Source organism: Aspergillus bombycis, assembly GCF_001792695.1.
Source record: "Aspergillus bombycis strain NRRL26010 chromosome Unknown contig00002, whole genome shotgun sequence".
Taxonomy (NCBI): Eukaryota; Fungi; Ascomycota; class Eurotiomycetes; order Eurotiales; family Aspergillaceae; genus Aspergillus; species Aspergillus bombycis.
Genome location: NW_019170004.1, coordinates 892,732 through 917,238, shown reverse-complemented (window position 1 = coordinate 917,238; position 24,507 = coordinate 892,732). Strand labels below are relative to the sequence as shown.

Here is a 24,507-nt window from a genome sequence, read left to right as displayed (position 1 = left end):
GGAAACAGAAGGTAGGATATCACTCTACGTACTCTGTGGTCTGCATTAACATACTCTCCAAACATTGCATCTACCCGGATCCTGACATATACAGCTCATTCATTCAATGCACAGTCAACAAGGACACCTCCGTCAAACATTGGCCCCTCGATTTTGAACGGAAGGACACCAGAAAGGAGGAAGATAACCTCTGGGACTTAGATACTGTCGCGGAGGCCATACTTCACTCGGATAGTTTTTTGGATTGATCGCTTAGCTGCTCAGATGCAACATCTTTTCGTGACTGCATGGGATCCAATGAACGTGGATCGAATATATCTCTGCCAATCGGTTTATTGTACGGAGTAAGCGGCAGAAGATCGTCATACCGCTCTTTCGTCAAACCCCGATAGTCAGCGTTCACGTCGTCGGTCACTAACTACGGCGAGCGGTCATCGCATAGATGCATGGCATAGGATCTTGATATTAAGAACAATCCCCTCCGTAAATAATCCAGGATATCAATCTTTATAAAAGCTGATCACCGCCTTCGGTCTCTAAAAGGCCAGTCTCTTCTTCCTCGCTCTCATAGTATTCCTCATCCTCCTCCTCTTCGCTCCCCACTGTGTATCCAGATGAGTGGAAGATAGGCTCGGTATTCTGTATGCCTGCGGTCGCAAAGAATGGGTGGTCAATAGAAAGTGACCTATTCATACACAAATAGCCCATGGGCGTATGTGAAATATCCTGGCCCTGACGACGCAGGACTAACCATTCCTCCAGAAAGCTCGATTGTGCTGTCCGCCTTGTGCTAAGGATCCCATTGGAGTTCTGTGCTCCTGGTCCTGGCTGCATCTTTTGCACTAGATAAGCATAGTCTGTGTATGCAAAATATAGCTTCCCTGCGAAGATCCCGACCTCAAGGGAAAGCCAGTCGGGTATAGCCCACGGTGCAGGGAAGGCAGGGATTGCATAATAATCTAGGTGGTCAAAGTGGAGCATACGCTTCATCACTGGTGCTGCGTATGTTATGAGATGCATCGATGGCGCCGGAGTCGTGCGAAGGATAGGAATCAATTCCTCCGCCTCCTCTGGGGTAACTATGATGATAGCCTCTGTTGCAATATTACATAATAACCAGGTGACAGGTCGCTATCAAAAGTAATTAGCCAGCATGCACAGATGGTAGGGCGAAAGCTCCTTTACCATAAACTCATCCCGTTTCTCGCCGGGTTTCAGCTTGACCGTCTTCGTGAACTCAGAAGAAACGCACAGGCGAGGAAGGAGATCAGCCACTTCGCTTCCGTATTTCAATCCCAAGTTTGTTGTGTAGAGCACACTGGCAGCTGAGACAACCCCAGACCGTTGCAGAACCCCGGTTTTTGCAAAACGGGACAAAGATGGATGTAACCCATGAAACCGGAGAGCCTCCAGCCGCCGTGGTCGTTGAATCTCTCGTTCCTCTTCGATCTCGTAGGCAACCTCCCGCTCCTGCTCGACCTCTTCTAACGCTGAACTGATAATTGAATTTTGAATAAGCTTGGAATGCTCGTGTTGTTGGCGGAGCACCTGCATAAATTCGCCAACCCTTCCACTGAATGGGAAAGAATTGGCTCCGGTCGTAGGTCCTTTGACATCGATGTCGAGTATTTGTGGCTTGTATAGCTGTTCCAGCGTTTGTTGTTCGGGCTGCTGTAGAACACCAACATAGGCTTCCTGGTGAAGGGGGTCGCTGAGAAACTTGGGATATTGTACTGCCGCTTGAATACGACGACAGAAATCAACTCCTTGAGCATAGAAGAGGGGTTGTAGCTCTCTGTTGTTAGCGCAAGTCTGGAAAAGAAGCCAGTAAACTACATCTGATGAATCAATCATATCGCCTCTTCCTTTCTGGCAAATGTCTAAAATATTCTGATGAACCTCCGGCGGCGCGATAAAGACAACAGATTGTGTTTGACCCAACTGGCGGAGTCTCATGGCCGCTAAGTATAAATATTAGATTGAATCTACATTGTAACTTTGATGGGAAACGACAAAGGGAAGGGAAAGCAAAAGAGAAAGTGAGCTCTTACCCTGCACGGTATGGTCCTTTGTCTGGTTCAGCCCTAAGGTCAAGGCACCTCTCGCATCGGCGGGCAATTTTAGGTCAGTGCCTCTTGTATGGGACTCATCCAGATAAACGAGGCAACCCTTTAAATTATCAGCGAAAGGAGTAGCAAAAAGTGGCACCGTTTTCCCTGTTCTATATTGAACCCAAGCTTGATTGTCGCCTCCGAAGTAGACTGCTGCCTGGACCTCGATATCCTGGTCTAGCCAAGTTCTGACGAGAGTCCGGTTGTCCATCTCTAGAATATAAGCTCCTGCATCGATAAGAATCCGGATTCCACTCCTCGTCAGATTCTTCAGAAGTTCTGCCTCGGTAAGACGTCTCCCATCGACTGCAGCATGTCTATATCCCCGATTTCTCTTCTGAAGCAAATACGTGAGAACCTCAGCATTAGTGTGTAAGAGTTCCGGTAGATCACGCTGCTGGATTGTCAATGGGAGAAGCCTGCGGTTATCATTTGTTCCGCTGAATCCAGTTGTCAATCCAGAACGTTTCTTTTGCTGGTCCTGATACAGCGTAGATGAATTGTTGAAAAGAGGCACGTCCCATCCTGAGGTTTGTAGCTTAATAGAGAACTGCTTGGCATGGATGGGAAAAACTAATGTTTTCAGGAAATAGTTAATAGCTGTTATCGAGAAGCGTAGATGATACCAAATCTCTGCAACCTGGCCGTGATCATCAATATTAATCAAATTCCAATGTCGTAGGGCTTCCGGAAAGGTTGTCCCTGATCCTTGTGTCAAACGATCATACGCTAGAGCAGGATCATCTGATTTGAGAATAGTCTGGATGGACCGTCGGCATTGCTCCTGGGTTAAGCCCTCATGATAGAACGCAAGGCATGTGAACAAGATCGCAACGTCTGGATGACCCCATTCTGCGTGGTCGGAGGGGACACCCTTTGCATGGAAAGGGACAGCCATAGGATCTCGGTTTGGGTGGAGACCATACTGAACATTCCATCTTTTCTTAAGACAAAGCAGTAAGATACGATGCACCAAAATTCCACGAAGCAGGTAGACCCTCTTGCGGACTTTTGGCATATCCCGAAATAGACCATTGATATGTTCGACAATCGCTCTACCAACACTTTGTCGGGAGATGAACTGTCGAATTGCCTCTACTTCAAAATCCTTGCAATCTTGGATCGGAAGAATAGCGCTTTGACCGGAACAGACATCCTTAACAACTCGCTCGATAAGAGCAGTCTCCGCATCCTCCCTTAGAAGATGTGCAATTGGAAACGCAGAGGTGGCTCTTTCAACTATGTCAATACTATGCGGGAGCTCTCGCGCTAAATCACTGAGATGTTGGGCTACCAACGCTAGTACAGCCATGATGACTTCCCAGCGGTCCGGGTGTCCATCGACAGCAAGCTGTGAGCCACCTGGGTAGATGAGCTGTGTTTTTACAGCCAATGTAAAGTCACATTCATCGAGGATATCATGGGCCACACGGTCGATCCAGTCTTGAATTTCCACCATCTCAACAGCTTGAGGAATCTTCAAATCTGAAACAAGCTGCCGTCCACTTAGCTTAAATGATAAGGTATGTTCAGGATTCCCTAGAACAATACCCGATTCACCAAGCATGTTCTCTTGAAGGGCACGATATTCCCCAATCACGCTCGAAGTTATTGGGGTACGTCGTGAGAAAGGAATATAGACAAGACTTCTACCAACAAGCCCCCCCAGACGAGCCTGTAGGATTTGTGCGGTCTGAGTTGTGAGTGCCTTCGGTACTAGAAGCCTGGCAAGAATATCGCCATCAGCCAGGGCAGCTGCCACCATTGGCATGATTACTGATGTTTTGCCTTGTCCCATATTCATCTGCAAAACTGTGTTGGACCCTGAGGCTGGAGACACCATCTCGAGGGCTACCGTCACTTGCTCTTGGCGTATCTGTATGTTGGAATCGATTTCAAGAAGGACCCAGTCAGGAAATGCTATGTAATCCCATGTAGAATGGGATGATTGGCAGTGTTCCTGATCTAGTCTGCTTTTATCCCGTCTAGCAAAAAACTCTTTTATGCGAATGAACCGCTGCAATTTGACTATTGCCATCCCGTATGATAACAGAGCTTCCTTCATGTTCGGTCCAAATTTCGTAGAAGAAACTGATCGAAGTTGCTGTAGGATGGTTATTGGGGTGGTACATGGCCATAGATTTCCTTTTTGTAACCAAATGAACCTCGGGTCCCCAGCTGTAAAAGCGTCGCAGATCTGGCGGTAATACTGGTCCACAATCGCCTGCGCTTTCCTAATGTCGGCATCACATCTTGCCATTCCCTCATGATAAGGTATGTCTGATTGGTATGATATCTCTGGCTCCTGACCTTTTTCCTTCAGTGCAGTAATGCTCAGCTGCAGATCCTCACCATAGCTAGACCTAACAGAACAGTCTGAGTAGGCAATCTTGTGCACTATCTGCTCAATCTCACTGATCTCTGGTGTCCATGCCGCTTTCCACTTTGATAGAAGTTTCCGACTAAATTCATTCAGTTGGTGACTGGCTGAATTTATAATTCCCCCTTCATCGCGCTGGGAAGAAAAGTTTGAATTCGATTCTAATTTTGGACCAGATTTGGTGATAAGATCCTGTCCGAGCTTCAGGGCGGCAGTGCGGGAACTCAGGCATTGAGATATGAACACGACAGGCTGCGATGTAACTGGGGGATCTCCAATGTTGTTTTTCTTGGCGCTGTGGGCATTTAAGACTTTTTGGACATCGTTTATATAGGCCGCGAGTCTCATGTTCTTGTACCGTCGCAACCAATCGTGGCTGACTGCCTCTAGAGCCCCAGCGACGTTGAGAAATGAGGCAGAAAACTTACCTTTCGAAGGTTCAGCGCAAGGCCACTGTTGTAAGATAAAGGAAACGAAGTCGTTACTTTCGGTTGCGCATTTTATGTCGTGATTCTCCTTCGCAAGTTGGATCCGAGCAACTTCGGCAGCCTTCTGGGCTTGTTTGGCTTTCTTCTTACGTGGAGTCGGGTCCTTGAATTTTGTACAAAAGGGATGTACCAATGCCAGGACTGAATCGAAGTCAGGACGCCCTCGGTCACAAAAATTCTCAAATGACGGATACATGGGCAACGATAACTGCTTAAGGTCATCCAGTATGGAGAAAGCAGCTAAGACGCGGATCGCATCCAAGTCGACACCATCTCCATAAGCCATCAAGCCAAGGCAAAACATCAGGGAACGGGAATTGTTCGCCTCGGAATCAATACAGAGGCGGACCAGTTTCCCCCATTCAGCTGCAAAATCAATAAATAGCGTCCCCTCAAGGCTATATGAAGTGAAAACGTCCGCAAAGCCACCTATGTATGACCACTCCTTCAAAATGCTAGAAAGCTTGTGTGCAGTGTGGATTTTTGCTGGCCGCTCTTTGAGCAGGGTGATGATTTCGCGAACGCGCAAGGATTGCTTAGATGAGCAATATCTGAAACGAGAGGTATATATTACGTCTAGCACTTCGATCATATCTTCGCATGATGCATCTATACGCTCATAAAGGCACCGGCGCCAGCAGGCCCTTTCTTGTAGATGCCTATCGCTCTTTGCTGCAACAATCAAGGGAGGCGCTGCTTGTACGTGAAACAGCGAAAGCCTCTGAGACTTGGTAAGAATTGACTGTATAACCGGCTGATATGCCTCGTGTTGAATTGACACTGTAAGATTGTGATCCCACTTGACAACCTGTTGTCGCTTGACGCCCCGGGGATAATACTCCCGATGTGGGGTAAGACACGACATTTCATGCAGGAGATCGATATTACCCTGGCTGAGAGGGGTCCACGGCTGAGAATAACCCGATCTCAAGTAAGATAGTGCTTCCTCTGTTCCTGTACGTCCTGTTAGGGGATCAGGGATAGTAAACGACGTGAATGCGTGAAGCTGAGCCAGTGTATACAGCATCAATGGCTCTACAGGTCCATGCAATCGACCAAGGACATCGTCAATTATATACCTTCCATAGTCTCCATTGTTCCCTTTGCGCACTAAGACATGGATCCCATGACGCTCGTACTCAAGCTTCCCCAGAGGCGTAATGATACTCCGCTGCGAACGATTGTAGACATTTCGAAGCACCAGCATACTTTGGAGTCCGTACAGAGTGCCAGCTTCTTGGTTTGGATCCACTTCAGCTGCCAACTGCTTGCATTGCAAAAGCTGTCGTTTATTCACATAGAATCCCAAGTTCATGCGTTTCAACTCAATAGAAAGAGTTTTTGTAGCTGGCTGGTATATCGTCAGCATCGAGGGATGTTCAAAATGACGGAATATTTTAGCAATTGAGGTGGCTAGTTGGGAATGGGGATCAACCAGCAAAGATCTCCCTCGTTGTGCTCGGCGTGTTCGGATATTAATTTTCCAATTTGAAGGTCTTTCTCTCCAAATGGCAGGCATACGTCTAGCCTCGAGGATACCTGAGTTTAGATCGACCCAATGTACGCAGTCGAAGACTAAAGGAACAGGCAAATCAAGTCTACCTTTTCTCTCAAACACTGAACGCGGAATAAGTTCAAAGGTTCTGCCACCCTTCCAGGCCCGAATAACTAGGTTCTTGTTTCGATATCCTAAGTGAATCTGGTGCCCTTCCTTGTGGAGACCCAGGGTATAATTCATCCCAGGCATGTTCGAAGGGAAAGCAATCAGACGTTGGTTTCCAAAAAGCTCTTTAAGAGTCTCCGAGTCGCGAATGTCAGCGGGTAGCTTCCCCAGAGCTTTCCCATCTACCAAAAGATGGCCCTCTAACAGGTGAAAATGGAAAGCTTGCGGTACCATTTGCTCAGTTCCCTTTGCTGTGACGGTAACCCAACCGTCATATGGATGCTCCAAATGCTCCCAGGTGGTGTACACTCTACCGGAGCTACTTGGCCATACCTTATCAAGAACGCAATTGAGGCTGCTGGGGTGTATCTTAATCGTGTCTTGGATGATTTGGCGAAGCCTAGCGGACATCTTTATGTCACGTACCAACATGCTGCGCGTCAGGTTACTAAATTTGGTTATGTCCACAACTAGACTTTCCTGGAGGGCGAGGGTCGCTTCAATAAAACACTGAGCGCTTTTCATATCCAGAGGGATATGGGTATCACAGTGAATGGAGAAGGTACGTCGACAAAGTAGTGCAGCTAGGAAGCAATAACGAGCCGCCCTTTCCGCAACATCCACCTCTGAAGCATTTCGAGCCTCATTACGCAGGTGATTGATCCACTGAAGTGTGATACTCCGGATTCGGAGGAGTAAATTGTTGACTTCTGTAGATGTTTCAGAACACCCAAGATTACAGAGTTGAATAGTCAAGGTAAGGATTGTCTCCATATAGATAGTCTCCCGCCAATTTGGCGTGATAATAGAGAGATGCTGATGGATTTGTTCGATGAGTCTCTTACAGAATCCAACTTCTCTGAACACTGAATGTGTGATTCGCAGGGCATCATTTGGTGTCCCAGGGCCAGCCTGTAATGCTAAATGACGCACCAAAATCATCGTCTCTAATGAGCTAAGGTTAATATTCGAAGAGCCAAGCTCAATGAGAATGGAAATCCATCGACGGTACTTTCCGGCCATCAGGGCTTGGTGTGCCATGAACTCATGAACAGTTGTGGTGGAAGGGCAGTCTCGGACATTTGCAATTGCTTCGTATGATGAGGGTCCCGGGCCCTCAGGGGCAAAGCTGGACGACGAGTAGAGACTAGCGAATGGATGATTTGGGGGAAGAGAAAGAGTAAAATGGTGAGAAAGTGTAAACGGGGCCCTATCCTTTCCCCATAATCGCCTTTCTGCATCATAGTACCGGAATGAGAGGCCTTGTGGAAGCAGCACCTTTTTTGCAGCCGCTGGCAACTTCCTCCACTTGTAGTGTGTACCTAGGTACGACTTTGTGTAGGAGGCTAAAGTAAATCGCCCCTGACATTGAACGATCCTCTTATAGTTGGCAAGCTGGGTATAGTCTTCTAGTAAAAGGCGGGGCGCTTCCGTTTTTGTTAATTCTCCTTGAGGACCAAGTAAATTTATGATATTCCACGTAGTGCCGCGGTACGCAGAGAAGGCCTTGGGGATTGCCAGTTCAAACACAATAGCCCGTTTCTCAGCTATTCTGTTGCCCGTGGGCAGGAAGTCCTCGTGAACACTGATTCTCAGCCGGCGACGACGACGAATATGGAGGCAGTGATCGCATCCACGGATGTCATGGGTTCCATCGGGGTGTCTCCGTTGGGTGCACGAGCTCCGCGAGATCTGTTCGGAGAAAGCTTGAAATTCATGATTTACTTTTGTCAATTCTACTTCTTTCCTATGTCGGGAGGCCACTGATGCGGCTTCGATTTGGTCCTGCAAGTGGACTAGATCTCTTCCCATGGAAGTTCTCAGATATCGATCCGCAAAGCATTCCGGGGATGGATCTGTGAAGATAGTCATATCTCTTTCCGACGCGCCAGTGCAGCGCGTATGAATGTATCTTTGGATTTCTTGTAAACGCTCTAGATCGGTGAACCTAGATAACTGTAACACATCCAGCAGCTCTGGGCGGAAGCCAGGGTGATATTCCCCAAGCAATGGATATGCACCAAGAGCACATTTATCCATATAAACCCATAACTCAAATAGGTTCAAAATGAATTCACTCAGCTGCTCCTGGTCTCCATTATAAGCATTTCCAACAGAACTGATGTATCGGTTAATCCGTTGAGCAATGTCAATGCAAAGCTCCTGGCTTTTGAGGTTGGAAGTGGGAATTTCCCGTGAGCCAGACCGCAATCGAGATTCTAGATCTGTAAGAGAGGAATATTCTACTGACAAGGACGCAAATTGCTCCGTAGTATTTCCTCGGGCCCTTTCAGCCAAAACTGCCGAGTCTATGCCTTGGCTTCTGCGGGTGTCGCTCCGAGTCGCTTGTAGGGAATTTTGCAGGTATGACATACTGTTCGGCAGACTCAAGGACGTATCTCTCGGCTGGGCGTAGAGCGGCAACAGTGGTATCTTTCGCTGAACAGCTCTCTTGAATGCCTCCCATTGCTCCTTAATCTTAATATCAGCATTCCCGAGGTACTGTTCAAAAAGGGGCGCCAGGTTATGGGTTAGACGAAGGCTTGCTATCTGCACTGCTGGGAGTGAACTTGTCTCGGCCACTTCTAGTTTGACGAGACGACGGCACAGCTTGGCTTTAAGCCAGCTGCAATCCTCCACATGCACAGCTCTTGCATTGGTAACGTCGTTCAAGAGAAGAGCCAACACGACACAGAGCAGGAACTTGTAGTTCAAGCGTCCCAGTTCACTTCCCAGACGCAGGTATAACAATCGTTGGACGCAGACCCGGAGCACCAACCAAAATGGACTGCGTCGCCATGGGAGTTCGGCATTATCCCAACAAACATCATCCTTTATGCGCTTACATAATAATGGCGGGCATATACGCCTACCATTTACCCCGAGAAGCGTTATCAGGAACTCTGAGATCAGTGCCGGGTCGACGACATCTCGACTCTCGGCCACCGTCACGCCCGCCTTCCGTGATTTCGACGCGAACTCATCTATTTGTTCCGTGCTGGCCATTTCCAGGAACGCTGCCAGGCTCTGTTGGAGATCCGAGCTCCCAAATTCCTCTCTCGTAAGGGATACTGCTGTTCCTGGGAAATGCCATTTAAGTGCCCCAGAGGCAGCAAGCGTTTGCTCCGCACTAGGGGAAGCTTCGAAGCCTTCGATGATAACATCATCACTGTCCCTATAGGTGAACGCATTAACATGAAGACTACTTATTTACGGGCTGGGAATGTCTCACTGGGCCTCTCGGAAAAGAAGTGCTGCATTTTGCTCCGCGATATACACGATAACGGCGGGTTCTGTATGTAGTTTATCGAAGGCGTCTAGCAACGCGACCTTATTCACCATGCCATTCTCGTTCACTACGTGACATGTACTCAACACTAGCTCGAGAGACTGCCATACCGCCTTCATATCGTCATCGGCGATGCGATGCATAGTTTGGACCGCATGGCGAAGGCGACTGATGAGGTCGAGATCAACTTGTGACGGTTGTTCGTCTCGCTTCCCTGGAAGCTTGGGAGGAAATGCGATGTGATTGAAGGTGTCCGCGACAATGTTAGGGTTGGGCATTGCAACGGAAGTGAGCATGCTGCTAGGTTATGCTCGAAGGTCGTGCGCGTTCAGAAATGGGAGAGAAGGGCGAGGAGGGGGGGAGGAGAGAATATTTAACACCTGGTCCTGTTGGTCCAGTTGTGCCACTGATTTATCGCCCAACATTCTCGTCGGGGAATGCGATCGCGAGTCATAGCCATTCGGCGGCACAGCATTTGGCTGGTTGTGATTGGCATGGGCAATGCACTTCAAGGATCATCACTGGGGCGCTAACTGGTCAGAAGATCGTGCGTTGTTAGTTAAGACCATCGAAATATCCTTGTCGGACCATGAATGGTTGATTGGCGTGGAGCCTTCCTGTCGCTGAATCCCAAGGGAGAAAGGCTGGCTGGAGGGGTTCATGCGCCGCCGGGGTTTTAGTCCAGCGATGTATTACTAGTAGTAGACGATCGATCCGAGGAGGCACCCACTTGGGAGACGAGGCTGCGTAGCTTCCATGCTCGCCAACCACTCTCTCGAAGCGACCATAGATCATGTTGTTGTTGTTGTTGTTGTTGTTGTTGTTGTAAATCTCTAGTTCTTTTAGAAGTAGTAGGAGAAGGTGTAAGTAGTAAGAATCAGTAGCAGAATCAAATCGTGTGAGGGCGGTCAACATTGGTTGGTGGCAGGACAAACCCCCCAAGGATTAAAGTACAGGTACATACATACATACATACACAAGTTGTACTGTTGGACGAACACGCAAGGCTGAAGAGAAATGTTCACCGTGGTTGCCTGGCACACCGATTACTCCACCAGAGTTTACTATTACTTGGACATATACTGCAGCTTGGGTTCCTACTGATATGAATGGAAACAAAATCTCATCTTAAATCCCTTGATTGCGTCCGCACCTAGGCTGAAAATGAGTACCCCCTCATGTCGCAACGAATCCCACCGGTCAACATCATCGACAGCCACAAAGATTCGTCCTGAAAGCGTAGATTCATTCAGAAAGGACTCCATTTCTCGCCACAGTAATCGTTCTTGTTGAGGCCACCATCCACACAAAAGCTGCCATTACACTGCTCCACCAGCTTCAGCGTGTAATCATCATTGCAATGAAAGATGAGGTTATCCCAAGTGCCAGGAAGGCCTGCCTTCACCTCATGGCCCGACGCTCTGAGCGCGTCTCCGATGGCGGAGTTCGCATCACCTATTGAAATGGGCAATCAAGTTAGTCATCATCGCCGGATAAGACGGACACAAAAACGTATAGCGTTACCTCGGTCGTTCAGGGTTTTGGCGCAGTAGTTGAAGCCCGGCTTGCAATCGGCAGTGCCGCCAGCGTGGCACTGCGCTGTGGCAGAGCCTGCCAGGGCCATAGTGGCTGCGATGAGGGCAGCGAAGTGCATGGTGAACAGATTGGTTCGGTGACTTGAGAACTGAGCGAGAGGTTGGATATTTGAGCTGTGAAAAATTGACTGCAAGAAAGTTTGGGTGCGATGGATGATTTGAGGGGAAGTTCTGGTGGACGACGAAGGGGTTTATATATGTTGGATGAGTAGGGACGCTAGACAGTCAATTCCAAATCGTCTCCCTTTTTGTGGCGAAGATGTGTTCCCTGGCAGGTCGATGAGCTGAGCATGTCCACGGTGATATCTGCATCACATCGCATAGTTTCCCAAACTAGCACGATGCCGTACCACTGTTGATGCATAGGGAGGGACATGAAGTCGAACACAATTCGATCAAGGGCTTGCTCTCCCTGGCCACAATACCCTCTCTACTCCGCACTCAAACCTACTATACCACTTTAGTGATGCTCATATGATTATGGCAACGTCGCATGTACTATTTCCCTGTCTCCAGAAGTACTTCTGTCTAAGGGAAATGTCAATAATGTCTCAGTCCGATCAATAGATGCATACAAGGGCGCTCCACTATAACGCGTAAATTTAGAAATACCGAATCAGAAAGCTACCTGCCTAGCGACTCTCTAAAGATGGAGGTGTGTCACTCCCCAACGTAGGTATTATGACGATAGTTAGTCTACCTCAGTAGCCATATCCAAGGTTCGGGGTACAAAGAACTTGGATGCTGTGACGTCAATGCATTCGAGACGCAGTACGGTCATAGTCAGGGTTGATCGGTCCACTCGTTTCTGATACTAGTTAGGACGCTTGTACTCCACTACGAGCTGAGATCTCCACCAGCTGAAGAAAAAGCAACGCATTTTCCTAGTTAAGTTGGTCGCTCGACTAGCTAGTCAGCTAGAACCATTACTCAAATTCAGTTGTATTTTGGTATCATGGACCTTGGTTTTGGTTGTCTGGTTAACCCCTCCCTTTTTCCCCCTTCGTCTCTGACTGGTTTTATATAAAGCGTTGAGTATGGAGTAGACTCAGGACAACAACAAAAGTCCAATAATCAGGAAAAACCGGGACAAGCAGAGTCATCCGCTTTTGATTGTGGGGTAGGGACGGATCTAGCCGGTGACCTAGTTATCAATAGTGCCTCACACATGCATATGTAGCTACTCACTAGTCTTGTAGATGGGTCGACGTGTGCAACGACCGGCGCCTTGGAAGTAGAGAAAGAAAAAGAAAGTATGGATCCAGTCGCCGACCATCGGTCTTTAAGATAGGGCTGACCCTGAACACCTGTATGACCTCAGCCTGTTGACTAAAGTCTGCTGGTCTATCGCCCTGAATATATGCGCATCGTAGGGGTTCTATCATATTCAATCTCGTATGTAGATGTGGTCAGGTGGGCGTAGTTGTAGTTAATTGGAAAATTTTGAATAACTGCTATGAAGGAGCGAGTGCTAGGAATGGCAGCGATCATTTTATTTCATTTCTTCTCTTATTTTGAAAAGATAGAATACTGATACCTATCAAGATAGTGAGTCTTCTTTCAATGCAATGGTCCAATGGATTCATCTCGATATTTGTTTGTTCGTTTAACACTATTCAGATCAATTCTCTTCAATCGAGAAGTATGAACGGAACACGAGGCCATGTTCCATTGCATTGTATTTCTCTGTTTGAAGCTAGACTTGATTAACCTAGTACCCACATGAACCTCCCCTACTCTCACATAACCGTAGCGGGGAGGTTATGGGGAAGGGTTGACTTAACCGCAGTGGTTAGGGAGAATTAAGGTTAAACAAAGCTTTATTTAATCTCAAGACCCCATACCCGCGATTCAAATTTAACCTACAAGGCAACAAGGCACTAAACTAAGCCTGATTAGGCAGTCTGGTTTTCTGACACTCATCTTTTAGGGCAGAGATACTAGTAGCTAATAAAAGCTGTCCCTCCTACTCTACTGAGTATCTCGATATGTTGAAGGCTTCTGGTAGTATGATAGCCTAGCGATTGATGAGCTCGAAAATAAATACCGCGTAGAACTCTGGTCCAGTGGTCGAGCCACTCAGTACAGCTATGATATATATAACTGACTACATATCGTCAATCCATAACAGAGTGGTCATAAAACGGGCGAAAACAGGCCATAAAGCTGCCTACGAGTAATAGAGAGTGCCTGGGAATGTAATAGACAGAGATAATTATTTCTAAATCGGAGAACATAGCGGCTCCCCAAGAATACTCGACATCGCAGCATGAAACGAAAGTGAAGATAGGTTTGCAAACTTGAAAATTAAGCTTTAGCCTATAGAGCAAGAAAATAAGACCAAATCTCAACAAACGGCCGGGTGGCGCAATGGTAGCGCGCTGCCTTCCGGTTCCGGAATATGGCAGTGGTTGCGCGTTCGAGTCGCGTCTCGGTCGTTTCTTTTTTGCCTTTTTTTTTTTGGTATGTCTTCTTGCATCCTTCCTTGTCGGAGAAAATCCGGTGATAATTACTCCGTAGTTTCCCCCCTCAACCCTCTTCCTACCATCGTGGAAGTATCAGCTGTGAATTTGAACTCGTTTCCAACACGCAGCCCGAAACTCACCACGGCGATTATAACTACACCGTTACGAGGAGACTTGTATCTACTCGTCAAAGTCGTCGCTACATCATCCAAACGCGGCATCCGAATGGAAACGAGACTACCATGCTGAAGAAAGGGGAAGACATAGCACTGTTGCCTCGGTCATCCCAATAGTGTCTAGGTATACTAATCATATAATAACGAATGGTACATGTTAGGGTTCCGCAGGGGCGCCGCCGTCAAATAAGCCAAGATTCGTTTATTGGTTCTTGATGGCCCGATTGCTCGCCTAGACCATGGCTAACGCGATAGTGTAGTATGCAAGACGCCCACTACTTGTTTCGCCCTGGATTAATTACTCCCCCAAACGAGTAAAAATTGTAGCCGTTTAAGGGACAACCTTGCAGGGCACCTTCTTTTAGAAAGCCGTATGAAGAAGTCGCTTAGCCGGTGCACAGCATAGAAAGGAGATAACCAGTGCTTCATTAATATTGCATGCGACTCTATTTACGGAGTATAGTAGTCTATTAATTTGTGGAGCACGGATACTACCTACTAGTAATAGCATTTACTCCGAGGTCCTGCAAGTGTCGGCAAGTTATAGAGATCCGACAAACGATTGTATGAATAGACTGGAGGAACACCGTTCGTGAGGCTGTGTATGTAGGATCGATCCTCCTGCCTTGGCTGTGATTATCTTGTATTAATATAGATATAACCTATGGAAAAACTGTATAAATGGTAGGAGGGGTTACAGATACGATGTACGTCGTGTATCCTCAAATCTTGGCTGCGGAGGACTGATTAGCTGGTTAAGGCTTGACCATGGAGATGCATCACGTTAGACTTCTCCTCTAATTAGCTTATCCAGTGGAATATTCCATGGATTGGCCGATAGTAAAAACCCCTATGAATTTCCGAAGTTCCAAAACTTTCCCCGTCTCATAGTCCTCCGGCAAGACCATGGTTTGGCAATGATCGCCACAGCGTCGGTGATGGATCGAGCTCCGCATCGACTCTCTTGACCACGTCACCGGGTTAAATGTTTGACCCTCAGAGGTCTATCAGGAGGGGTTTCAAGCTCCTGGTCTTTCAGTAGCCCACCTTCTAACTATTTGGGAAGTTTTAGATCCCGAAGGGTGAACCCCACGTGCCAGGGACAATGTGAAGACAACCCTATATCCTGTGTCCAGCGTCGGGTGTTCTACTAGTGTGGAATTGACCGGGCTGCTTTAGAAACTCCGACGTGTAAGTTCTGGGATGGTAGATTTGAATTGCTATGAGTTTACTCGCTCTCTCCCGAAATGCAATACTGTGATGATGTAGGCGAGGTCAAGGTTGAAGAATAACAAAGAAGGGTACTGTATATATGCCCAGCAGGTTTTAACCTGAAAGCGTAAACTTGAATAGTGGAGATCTAATCTATCCGATACCTTTTATCCGTCCAGGGTATAGCGCAGGGTCCCTGGGTGCATACGGCCCACAGTTCAAGAAACGGACTACAAGGTCTAAACGCACATATCTGCGCTTGTTAACCCACATCAAGAAGCTAAATCGGAACCTTTCCGAATATGTTGCCGTCGTATAAAGTCATGCAGCACCCACGTGCGGAGATCTATAAGACTTGGGTTTACCTGTGGAGCTAACAGCACTTTTCGGCTTAATGTGATAGTCTGTTAGCCAGCATGGTCTCCATTCAGCCGGGGTCGCAGCAAGACCTCCAAATTGGGAGTTATGTCACATTTGGGGTTGCCATGATTATGGTTGGCATGAGGTGTGTGGTCTCTAGTGGGCGGGAAGAGCTGAGCCAACACCACTAATCTAGCTGGGATAATTGCGTAGGTTATATGCGAGGCAGTTCTTGCTGGGCAAGCTGGGGCCTGACGACATGCTCATCATTCTAGCTTCGGTATGTGTATCTCTACTTGTTCATTCCTATTGGCTGATGATGCTTTTCGTCGGGATCTTATAGCTTGCATCCATTGGCGAGTTGGTAACTGTGCCGAAAATGTACGAATGCGGGATTGGCCGTCACCTTATGGAACTGACACCGAAAGAACATGAATGTACGCGAAAGGTCCGTTGCCTTCAATGAATTCGAATGCCATACTTCGGCCACGACGTTGACTCTCGCTTTAGTGGGCGTGGATATCGCAGGTTCTCTACTTTCTCAGTCTCGGGTACTATTACATATCACGACCCTTAATGCACAACATCAGCTTTAGGCCTTGGCTAACGTTAACATGAACCGAATATCTAGACTAGCGAAGGGTAGCATGGTCGCACTATATCTACGATTAGCTTCTAATAAAACCCATATTAGGTTTCTTTACGGGGTTGGGGCGGTCATACTTAGCCACGGGATTGCGGCGACTCTTGTGCGTTCACACTATTGTCGTTCGACAAACGCATCCATAAACGCGTTACTCACAAACTTAGGTGGCATCCTTTATCTGTGAGCCTATATCTGTTTTATGGAGACCCGAATTCCCCCAAGGCTGTCTCGACATGATGAGCTTCAATTACTTCAACGGTGCGTTCCATGTTACGACGGATGTCCTACTGGCGCTTCTTCCCATCCCCATCGTGAAGAAACTGCAAACAAATCATCGCCGCAAGAGTGAGTCTGTGTATTCCGCCACGACAGAAGAGCAAGCGTACTAAGAAAAGATAGTCGGCCTGATAATCGCCTTCGGCATCGGTATCCTAACCATCTGCGCATCGATCGCAAGACAGATCACGACAGTGATCGCATTAAGATCAAGAGACTTCCAATGGTTTGTTTGAACTTGGATATCTCCCTAGTATCGCTATCTCACATTTCATATGCTATCTTTAGGAACTGGTCCGCTGCCGAACTCACCACCTGTCTCGAGATAAACATGTCCCTCATCTGCGCCTCGGTCCCGGCAATGCGATCCTTATTCAAAGTCTACTTTGGCAGCACCGGCCTCACGAATAGGCGCGCCTACGAACACGAACTCCATGACCGATACACGCAAGGAAGCGGTGCGCGGAAGGCCTTTAATGATTTTAGCAATGTGGAGGAAACTCAAAGACAAACGAGGACGAATACCGTTACCAGTAGACCAAGGTCGGTGGATAGCTTTTCGGCGATTATGTACGAGGATAAAGATGGGGTTGTTCAGACTACGGAGTTTCGGGTTTCGTATGGCAATCGGGCGTCTTTGTGTTAAAAGGGAATGGCTGTTCATGGGGTTATAGAGGTGGGATCTTTTGAGTTTGTTTATTGTTTCTGGAGTTTTTTGACCTTCGGGCGATGGGTTTTGGTTCTATCAAAAGAGATACGCTACTGAGTGAGAGAGTTTGGTAAATGGACAAGGCCTACGGGTATCGGTTTATGGAACAATTGGGCCTGAGTCCTCTAATCCTTTGGCGAAGGATCTTTTCCTGGTACAAAGGACCTTTATTGCAAGGAATGCGTTCCACCCGGTATCTCTTTGTCTAGACCAATGGACACGTAGCACTGTGACTCGGAAGTTGGGGATCGAGGTTGCACTTAACAGTCAATCCATGTGGTTAATACAACCCAATATCGGAAGCAAGCCAATGGTAGCAATGACCGTTGAGAGTGGGTCACCCATCTGGTCATATTGGGTGCAGTGCATGAGTGATGGTGTTTGCCAAGTAGGACAAGATCCCCTAAATGGTCATGGCATTGGTTTATTCCTTACTAATGTGCGTATAGTGTAGCATGAGTTGGCCAAGTAGGATGTCGGGGGTATTGTTTAGGCCCGCAGCTAGGGCTCGGGGAATCAGTAGGGTTACTCACGAATACTCCAACTCTGCACTATTGTATGACTACTTCTTCCCTCATCTTCCTGCCAAAGTTTGCTCTTGCTGTTTACTTTCGGATATTACCTTAAGGCTCTAATGATGCCTGAACAAGGACAGCCGTCGCGCTCCCAACAGCTATACGCTAATACAGCCGATGAGATACCGATTGATGTAAGATGGAGGGACTCTATCTCTATGAAAGTAACTCTAATGAGAGGGTCTAGGAGGAATTCAGTATCTATAACGAGACTCTATTATCGGATACCACTTCGCTGTCATCATCAGTACTGAATTATGAATATGAGAACGGCCGGCGATATCACAAATATGGTCAGGTATTGATATATTGAACAGTAAGATTGGTCTTATACTAACCTTTATAAAAGGCACAATACATGTAATATAGGAATATGACACGTTTTAAAACTTGAATTACAATATAGCATGCCAAACGATGAAGCAGAGCAGGATCGCCTCGATTTGGTATGTCAGAGATTAATCCAATGGCAACGAATTTATGTATTGCTGACGCTATGCAGGTGCATCATATGTGAGCCATTGAATTCATCCTGGGAGAGGAGAATCATGCGTTAACTATTACTGAGGCTTTCTGTGATTCTCAACGGAGAGCTATTCCTCGCGCCCGTCAAGAATCCCCAAACCATTTTGGACTTGGGAACGGGTACAGGTATTTGGGCGATAGATGTTGCTGAGTATGTATTTTGGAAAAGTTTCCATGCAAGACACGGTTAACTATATCTATATATAGTCAGTTTCCCACGGCCAAGGTTATCGGGAATGACCTGAGCCCCATCCAGCCATCTTGGGTTCCCCCAAACGTCGAATTTGTTGTCGATGATTTCGAGAATGTATGGATGCACGATCGGAACTACTTCGATTATATTCATGCTCGCACAATTTCAGGGTACGTATACGATACATCCTGGCTCTGAGCGTCCAGATTTAAGTAAACTGATCACTAGGGCTAGTTGTGTTCAAGATTGGGAACGTTTAATGAAACAAGCCTACGACCATCTGAAACCAAACGGATACTTCGAATGTGCCGAGTTCGTCATAGACGCTTTCAGCGACGATGGGACATTCAAACAAGAGTCACCTTATCGAGAGTATATCGACAACCTCAATGAAGCGGGTGAGATCACAGGAAGACCAATGAATGTTGCCACATCTCTGCAGGCTTGGATGAAGAAAACTGGGTTTAAGGGTGTGACTGAGGCGGTCTACGCACTTCCGTATGGGCTATGGCCTAAGGATCCTCACCTTAAGGAAATTGGCAAATGGCAATATGCGCAGGCCCCAGAGGGCGTGGAGGCATACGGTCTTCGTCTGTACACACAGGTGTTGGGATGGCCAGAATCCGAGGCGAAGTTGCATCAGGCTCTTGTGAAGCAGCAACTTCGTGATAGGTCTTTACATATTTATGGGAAGCTGTACGTTTCTCGGGATTCCGTCTTTGGTACTCCATTTCAGGTGATATTTTGCTAACTGTCGCTCGAGATATGTCGTTTATGGTAGGAAGCCAGGACCAGAATGATTTGAACAGGAGTGGTACATGTTCTCTGGGATTTCTGTAATGTTAAGCGTGATATAAGATAGGCAAATGGGTATCGGCTCCTTATTTTCAAATCGAACATAGGTAACCGCAAGTAAAATTCACACGGATGTCTGTCACCCTACAGCATTAAGTAGGTGCCAAGTACAGAAACTACAAGATGGATTGATAGCTCGAGACCTTCCACTCCATCTTCTCCCCCAGTACCACTGCCCATATCTGGCTTGGACCACCTATCTCGTTACCATCTACGTAGATGGTGACGACAATTGGGTTGTAAATTCTCTGAATAAGGTGGATGGTGGGTGCTTTGACCTAATCCAGGGGTACTTTTACCCCCTGGAGTCTGCCTCTCGTGGACCTCAATATGAGTAATACTGACTCAATCTGATTCACCAAAAGAAAAAGAAAAATAATCTACATATTGGACGAAATAGACTTTGGACGATGTACTTTTTCTTCGTCCGAGTTCCTGCGTGCTAGCGCAAAATTCGTCCGAAGTGATCAATCTTTGACTTCCGGCTACCTGGTGGGTCCTCGGACGAAATGGACTTGGGGCTATGGAGCACCAGATTTCAAGCCTCAAGCTGTGCTCCAAACAGAAGATGATACCACCCATTTTTCTTAAGCCAAAATTCAGATCCGCTGACCGTGGCGGGTTAATAAACCTTTAATGAAAATTATATAAGTCATCGAGTCTGCCCCTTTCGAAACCCCTCTTCTTTTCGTCTGCAGCAATACAACATTGGATCCCTCCCCAAAATGACTGCAATAACTGTTGGTGTTATCGGAGCAACTGGCAATGCAGGCCAGACGGTGGTTAATGGTCTACTATCTTCACCAATAGCCTTTGTACGCTGCCTGTACCTGACGCTTTTTTCCCAAGCTGTGCTAACCCATACTGTATAGACTATCACATCCTTCACTCGAGAATCCTCGGTCAACCGCCAGGAAAACCAAAGGCTCAAAGCAAAGGGTGTTTATATTGTTGGCTACGATCTAAGCGATCCCCATCAAAAGCTCGTTGATCAATTAAAGAGCATCGATGTTCTCATCTCCTGTATAAATTGGGAACATCTCGACTTGCAGCTTCCTTGGATCGAAGCCGCAAAGGAGGCTGGGGTGAAACGTTTTGTTCCCTCGGAATGGGTGGGACCATGCCCTAAAGGTGTCCACTGGATCAAAGACCATGTGTGCTTTTGCTCTTAAGGTATCTGAATGACCATATTCACTAACAACACCTGTAGAAACTTGAAATCCTGGGCGCAATTCAACGGGCACGTCTACCCTATACTATTATTGACGTCGGTTGTTGGTATTCAGTTTTTGTGCCTAAGGTCCCGTCTGGCAAGTCAGATAAGGCCCATATGTCCTATATCGATCACCGTATTGTGGACGATGGAAATCAGAAATTCGCTTTGATTGATATAGCGGATGTTGGCAAGTACGTTGCACAGATTGTGGCGGATCCTAGGACTATCAACAAGCATGTGTTTGCATACACAGAGGTGCTTAGCATGAATAAAATCTGGGATACCATGGCCAGAGTCACGGGCGAAGAACCGGAGAAGGACTATGTATGTCACCATTGATGATCCCTTCACGAAGGCAACATAGTCCCATATACAGGAGTGACTGACTAATTCTCCTATTTGTTTAGGTATCTTTGGCACAGATCCACGAGATCATCGAGGCTTGTCGAAAAAGACTCGAGAATAGCCCCCATAAAATGCAGCATCCAGATAATATTATGGATTGTGCTAATTACAATATGGGGCAATATCGCATATCTTGGTGTGTACGAGGAGATAACACACCAGAGTACGCTGAATACCTGGGGTACCTGGATTTCTGGAAGCTGTTTCCAGATTTTCAGAAGGGCACAAGTCTCGAGTCGTTCTTTCAGAGTATTGTCAACGGGAAGGGTTCAACCATGTACGACTCTGTCCAGTAGGCTATCCAGAGCTTGCGAAATCGCGAACCATATTATGGTTATGCACCGTCTCTTCTTTTGAGCGTCAAGGGATTATTGGAGCAAGGTCGGATAATGGAAAGACGTGATCATATACTGGAGATCGTCTGATAATGAATGTATGCTGAGCAGTAGTATCCAGCGGCCAGAAACCTAGAACAGACATAATGCGACTTGTCATGGCGAATGCACCATTGAGCTCTCGTATAGCTGCCCTGTAGCTGCGTAGTCTTCTGTATATCTTATAGACAAATAGAATGTATTTCAAAAGAACGTCTACCTAAATATATCTGCAACGAAAAGTCGCCGCTCCACTCCAAAACGAAGCACTTGACAAGCGCGACAACCACCACCGGACGGAGACTAGACTGTACTTGGAACAGATTAAGGAGTTCCCCTTCCAACCCATTCAAAAACGCCAAAGCCATTGACCAAATGCTGGAAACACAGATTCCACCCAAGCGGATCAATAAGAGATTCGTGATGAATCTATTCTGGGTGCTTAGTAGCTGAAGTCACGAGCATGCTCACAGTGGCTCCCGCAGGCTGCTGCCTCCTCTTGGTGGGAAGCAGAGGCGCCATCGACATTAGCTACCTTGGAAGCAGGCTTAGAGCCCGAAGAGCCACCCCAGACGGCCGGGCCAGGCATAGGATAATCTTTCATGCCATCCCAGATACTGAAGTTGAACGAGGGGTCATCCTTCTTGTAACCACCAGGGAATTTAATGGTAGGTCCGGGTGTTCCATTGCCACCGCCGATGACCTTGACCTGCGCGCATCTGGAGGCCTCTCAGTATTTAACTAGACTCATAATCGACATGTGAAGTATAACTCACTCGTAGTAGAACTCTGCTTGCCCATCATGTGCTCCGTGAACACCTTTCCTAAGCGTTAGTATTCTTGTTTGTATTTGGACACGTAGCAAAAGACATACCGATGTGCTCGGACCGAATAAGATACTCGCCATCCGGCAAATCCGCAGGAATAGTGAACTCGATACGGTCCTTCTCCCAAGTACACCAGGCATTGCTTTTGATATCCTTGCTCCTATCGCAGATGGACTCTTCATAGATCTTGAACCAGCCACCGTCGCCCTCGTACTGGTTCACCGCACCGGGAGCCTTGGACATGTATACAAGGCCAGGGCCAGGGTGCTTCATCGTAGCACCCACACCAAGCTTCATGGCAAGCTTAGCCCCAGCCTTAATCTCCGCCGTGCCAGTCTGACCCGCGAAGGTAAAGGCGCTTTTGTTACATCGGAAATCAGGCATATCTGGGGTCATATCGTCGCGGGTGTTTTTCCATTTGGTCGGGTTATACTTTTCGGGCCGGGTGTTGAAACGAACATACTTGTTAGGAGTGGTTTCTTGGCCATCAATAACAAGTGTATCGAAGAAGTAGTGGCCCGAGACTAAGGGTGCGATAACCACAGCGGCGAGAAGAGAGAGCTTCATGTTGAAAATACAAGGAGGATGGAACGGGTGAATGAAAGGATCAGCCCAGACAGAATAGGGAGCGTGTTATAGCAAAAGAGAGCGAAAGAGATGGACACACAGGGGCTTTGTTGAGGTCTTTGGTCTCTGAGTCTATTCGGTCCTATATAGGTTATGAGCATGGCACGTGTGGCATACGCACTTTAGGGTCTGGCATCAATATGATGCCGATGTCCATGACACTTCCCCCAGACAGTACAGAGCATCTCTATATCAGAAACATGCCGAGGCCCAAGCCCTATCGGCTAGCCATGTCGCCCGTGTCTCAGATCTGCGGGTCTGCCAATGCCAAGTCTTGAAACATCAAATGCCTACTAGCTAGAAGGATTAAATATTACCGTAGCCCTTGGTTTTCTCCAATCCCTGCAACTAGATTCACAACCATACTCCTAGCCTTATTAGGATGGTATGAGCTATGTTGCGTTTCTTAAGCCACCGTAAACAGTATATCAAAACTGAGTCTAAGGCACTACACCCAGCGTAAGCCTTTCAATAACTGACTGGATAATGTTGGTCATACATTGTTTGATACAGAATTTGGCACCATACAGAATTCGGTCTCTAGGGGGCCAATGGTTTTAATGGCGTAGCTGAGTGCTCAAAACAGTGGGGGGCTATATGCCAAAATAGTGGCGGTCAATAGAACCTCAAGAACTACGTTAAATCGTTCCTATTAATTCATACCACTGTTCTGCATTCACACCCGGCCCACAAGGGTTAAATAGTAGCTTGATCCATAGCAGCTTACATAGCCTTTACTAAGGTGAATAGGGCCCACAAGGCATAGGCTAGCCTCCGTCGAACCAGCCTTACCGGTAACCAGCCCGTAACATAAGGAGTGAATGTTAACGAGTTCCTAGGGGACAGGGGAGCACAGCTCGTATTCGGCAAAGCCAATGACACTCCATTACCGATGGGATCTTCGCATACCGACCCAACAGAAGTTCCTAGTTAAAACCCCTGCATATTGAGTCTCAAAACCTGTTGCAGTATGAATCAACCAAGATGATGCAAACGACCTGAGTCGGCTTTATTCGTCCATGCCTGGCTTTTTGAGCCATTCGTAACGATGATCGCAAATCCGGACGATATGTTCTGTGAAAGCCTATGATTACTTCTCCGCATCTTGTGAACTACCTTCGAATTCATGTGGTGAGTTGTACTCTCGTGACTAGTAGATATGTGTATCTTTATGCCACCCTACAATTGCCTCAGACGACGTCCTGTCCGATATACAGGGTCCTCCAGACAGTGGTTATGAACAGGCGTTGGTCTCGACTAGATTCCGCCAGTAGCTGAGATTTGCAAACTCACACGGGTGAGGAATGCGAGCCATACCTCCTTTCCAAGAAATATTCATGGGGGCCTTCGTTTCTATGTGGGCAGGGATATCTCCGCCGAAACAGTCTGGCGGTTATATAATGCAACCATGCGTGTATGCACATCACTAATCATGAAGTTGCTGTTCCATATCCCGAATTGCCAATTGCACAGCCAATTAAACTTCTTGTCACCCTAAGTCTCACCTCCTGTGATATCATTCACTAAGTGGGAACGGCTC

General features: G+C 47.2%; 6 protein-coding genes across 6 annotated transcripts; 3 read left to right on the top strand and 3 right to left on the bottom strand.

Annotated features, from left to right (window-relative positions):
- Positions 1-507: 507 nt before the first annotated feature.
- Positions 508-10,209, bottom strand: ABOM_000731 (uncharacterized protein; the record flags this gene model as incomplete). Its single annotated transcript, XM_022527861.1, has 4 exons — positions 508-1,131; positions 1,186-1,961; positions 2,052-9,817; positions 9,875-10,209. The coding sequence occupies 4 exons, from the start codon at positions 10,207-10,209 to the stop codon at positions 508-510; spliced, it is 9,501 nt and encodes a 3,166-aa protein (XP_022394663.1).
- A 971-nt stretch (positions 10,210-11,180) lies between these two features.
- ABOM_000730 (uncharacterized protein) lies at positions 11,181-11,585 on the bottom strand (the record flags this gene model as incomplete). Its single annotated transcript, XM_022527860.1, has 2 exons — positions 11,181-11,386; positions 11,456-11,585. The coding sequence occupies 2 exons, from the start codon at positions 11,583-11,585 to the stop codon at positions 11,181-11,183; spliced, it is 336 nt and encodes a 111-aa protein (XP_022394664.1).
- A 4,210-nt stretch (positions 11,586-15,795) lies between these two features.
- ABOM_000729 (uncharacterized protein) lies at positions 15,796-17,307 on the top strand (the record flags this gene model as incomplete). The annotated part of the gene is made up of 8 exons (XM_022527859.1): positions 15,796-15,884; positions 15,953-16,019; positions 16,083-16,187; positions 16,250-16,290; positions 16,371-16,488; positions 16,550-16,730; positions 16,785-16,887; positions 16,950-17,307. 8 exons carry the CDS (start codon positions 15,796-15,798, stop codon positions 17,305-17,307), a joined length of 1,062 nt encoding a protein of 353 aa, XP_022394647.1.
- Positions 17,308-18,352: 1,045 nt separating this feature from the next.
- Positions 18,353-19,463, top strand: ABOM_000728 (class I SAM-dependent methyltransferase; the record flags this gene model as incomplete). The annotated part of the gene is made up of 6 exons (XM_022527858.1): positions 18,353-18,391; positions 18,448-18,458; positions 18,514-18,621; positions 18,678-18,833; positions 18,898-19,359; positions 19,427-19,463. The coding sequence occupies 6 exons, from the start codon at positions 18,353-18,355 to the stop codon at positions 19,461-19,463; spliced, it is 813 nt and encodes a 270-aa protein (XP_022394646.1).
- Positions 19,464-20,243: 780 nt separating this feature from the next.
- Positions 20,244-21,435, top strand: ABOM_000727 (aromatic alcohol reductase; the record flags this gene model as incomplete). Its single annotated transcript, XM_022527857.1, has 4 exons — positions 20,244-20,333; positions 20,391-20,672; positions 20,729-21,058; positions 21,142-21,435. 4 exons carry the CDS (start codon positions 20,244-20,246, stop codon positions 21,433-21,435), a joined length of 996 nt encoding a protein of 331 aa, XP_022394477.1.
- A 520-nt stretch (positions 21,436-21,955) lies between these two features.
- Positions 21,956-22,907, bottom strand: ABOM_000726 (lytic polysaccharide monooxygenase auxiliary activity family 9 protein; the record flags this gene model as incomplete). Its single annotated transcript, XM_022527856.1, has 3 exons — positions 21,956-22,232; positions 22,290-22,332; positions 22,388-22,907. 3 exons carry the CDS (start codon positions 22,905-22,907, stop codon positions 21,956-21,958), a joined length of 840 nt encoding a protein of 279 aa, XP_022394476.1.
- Between the last annotated feature and the right edge of the window lie 1,600 nt (positions 22,908-24,507).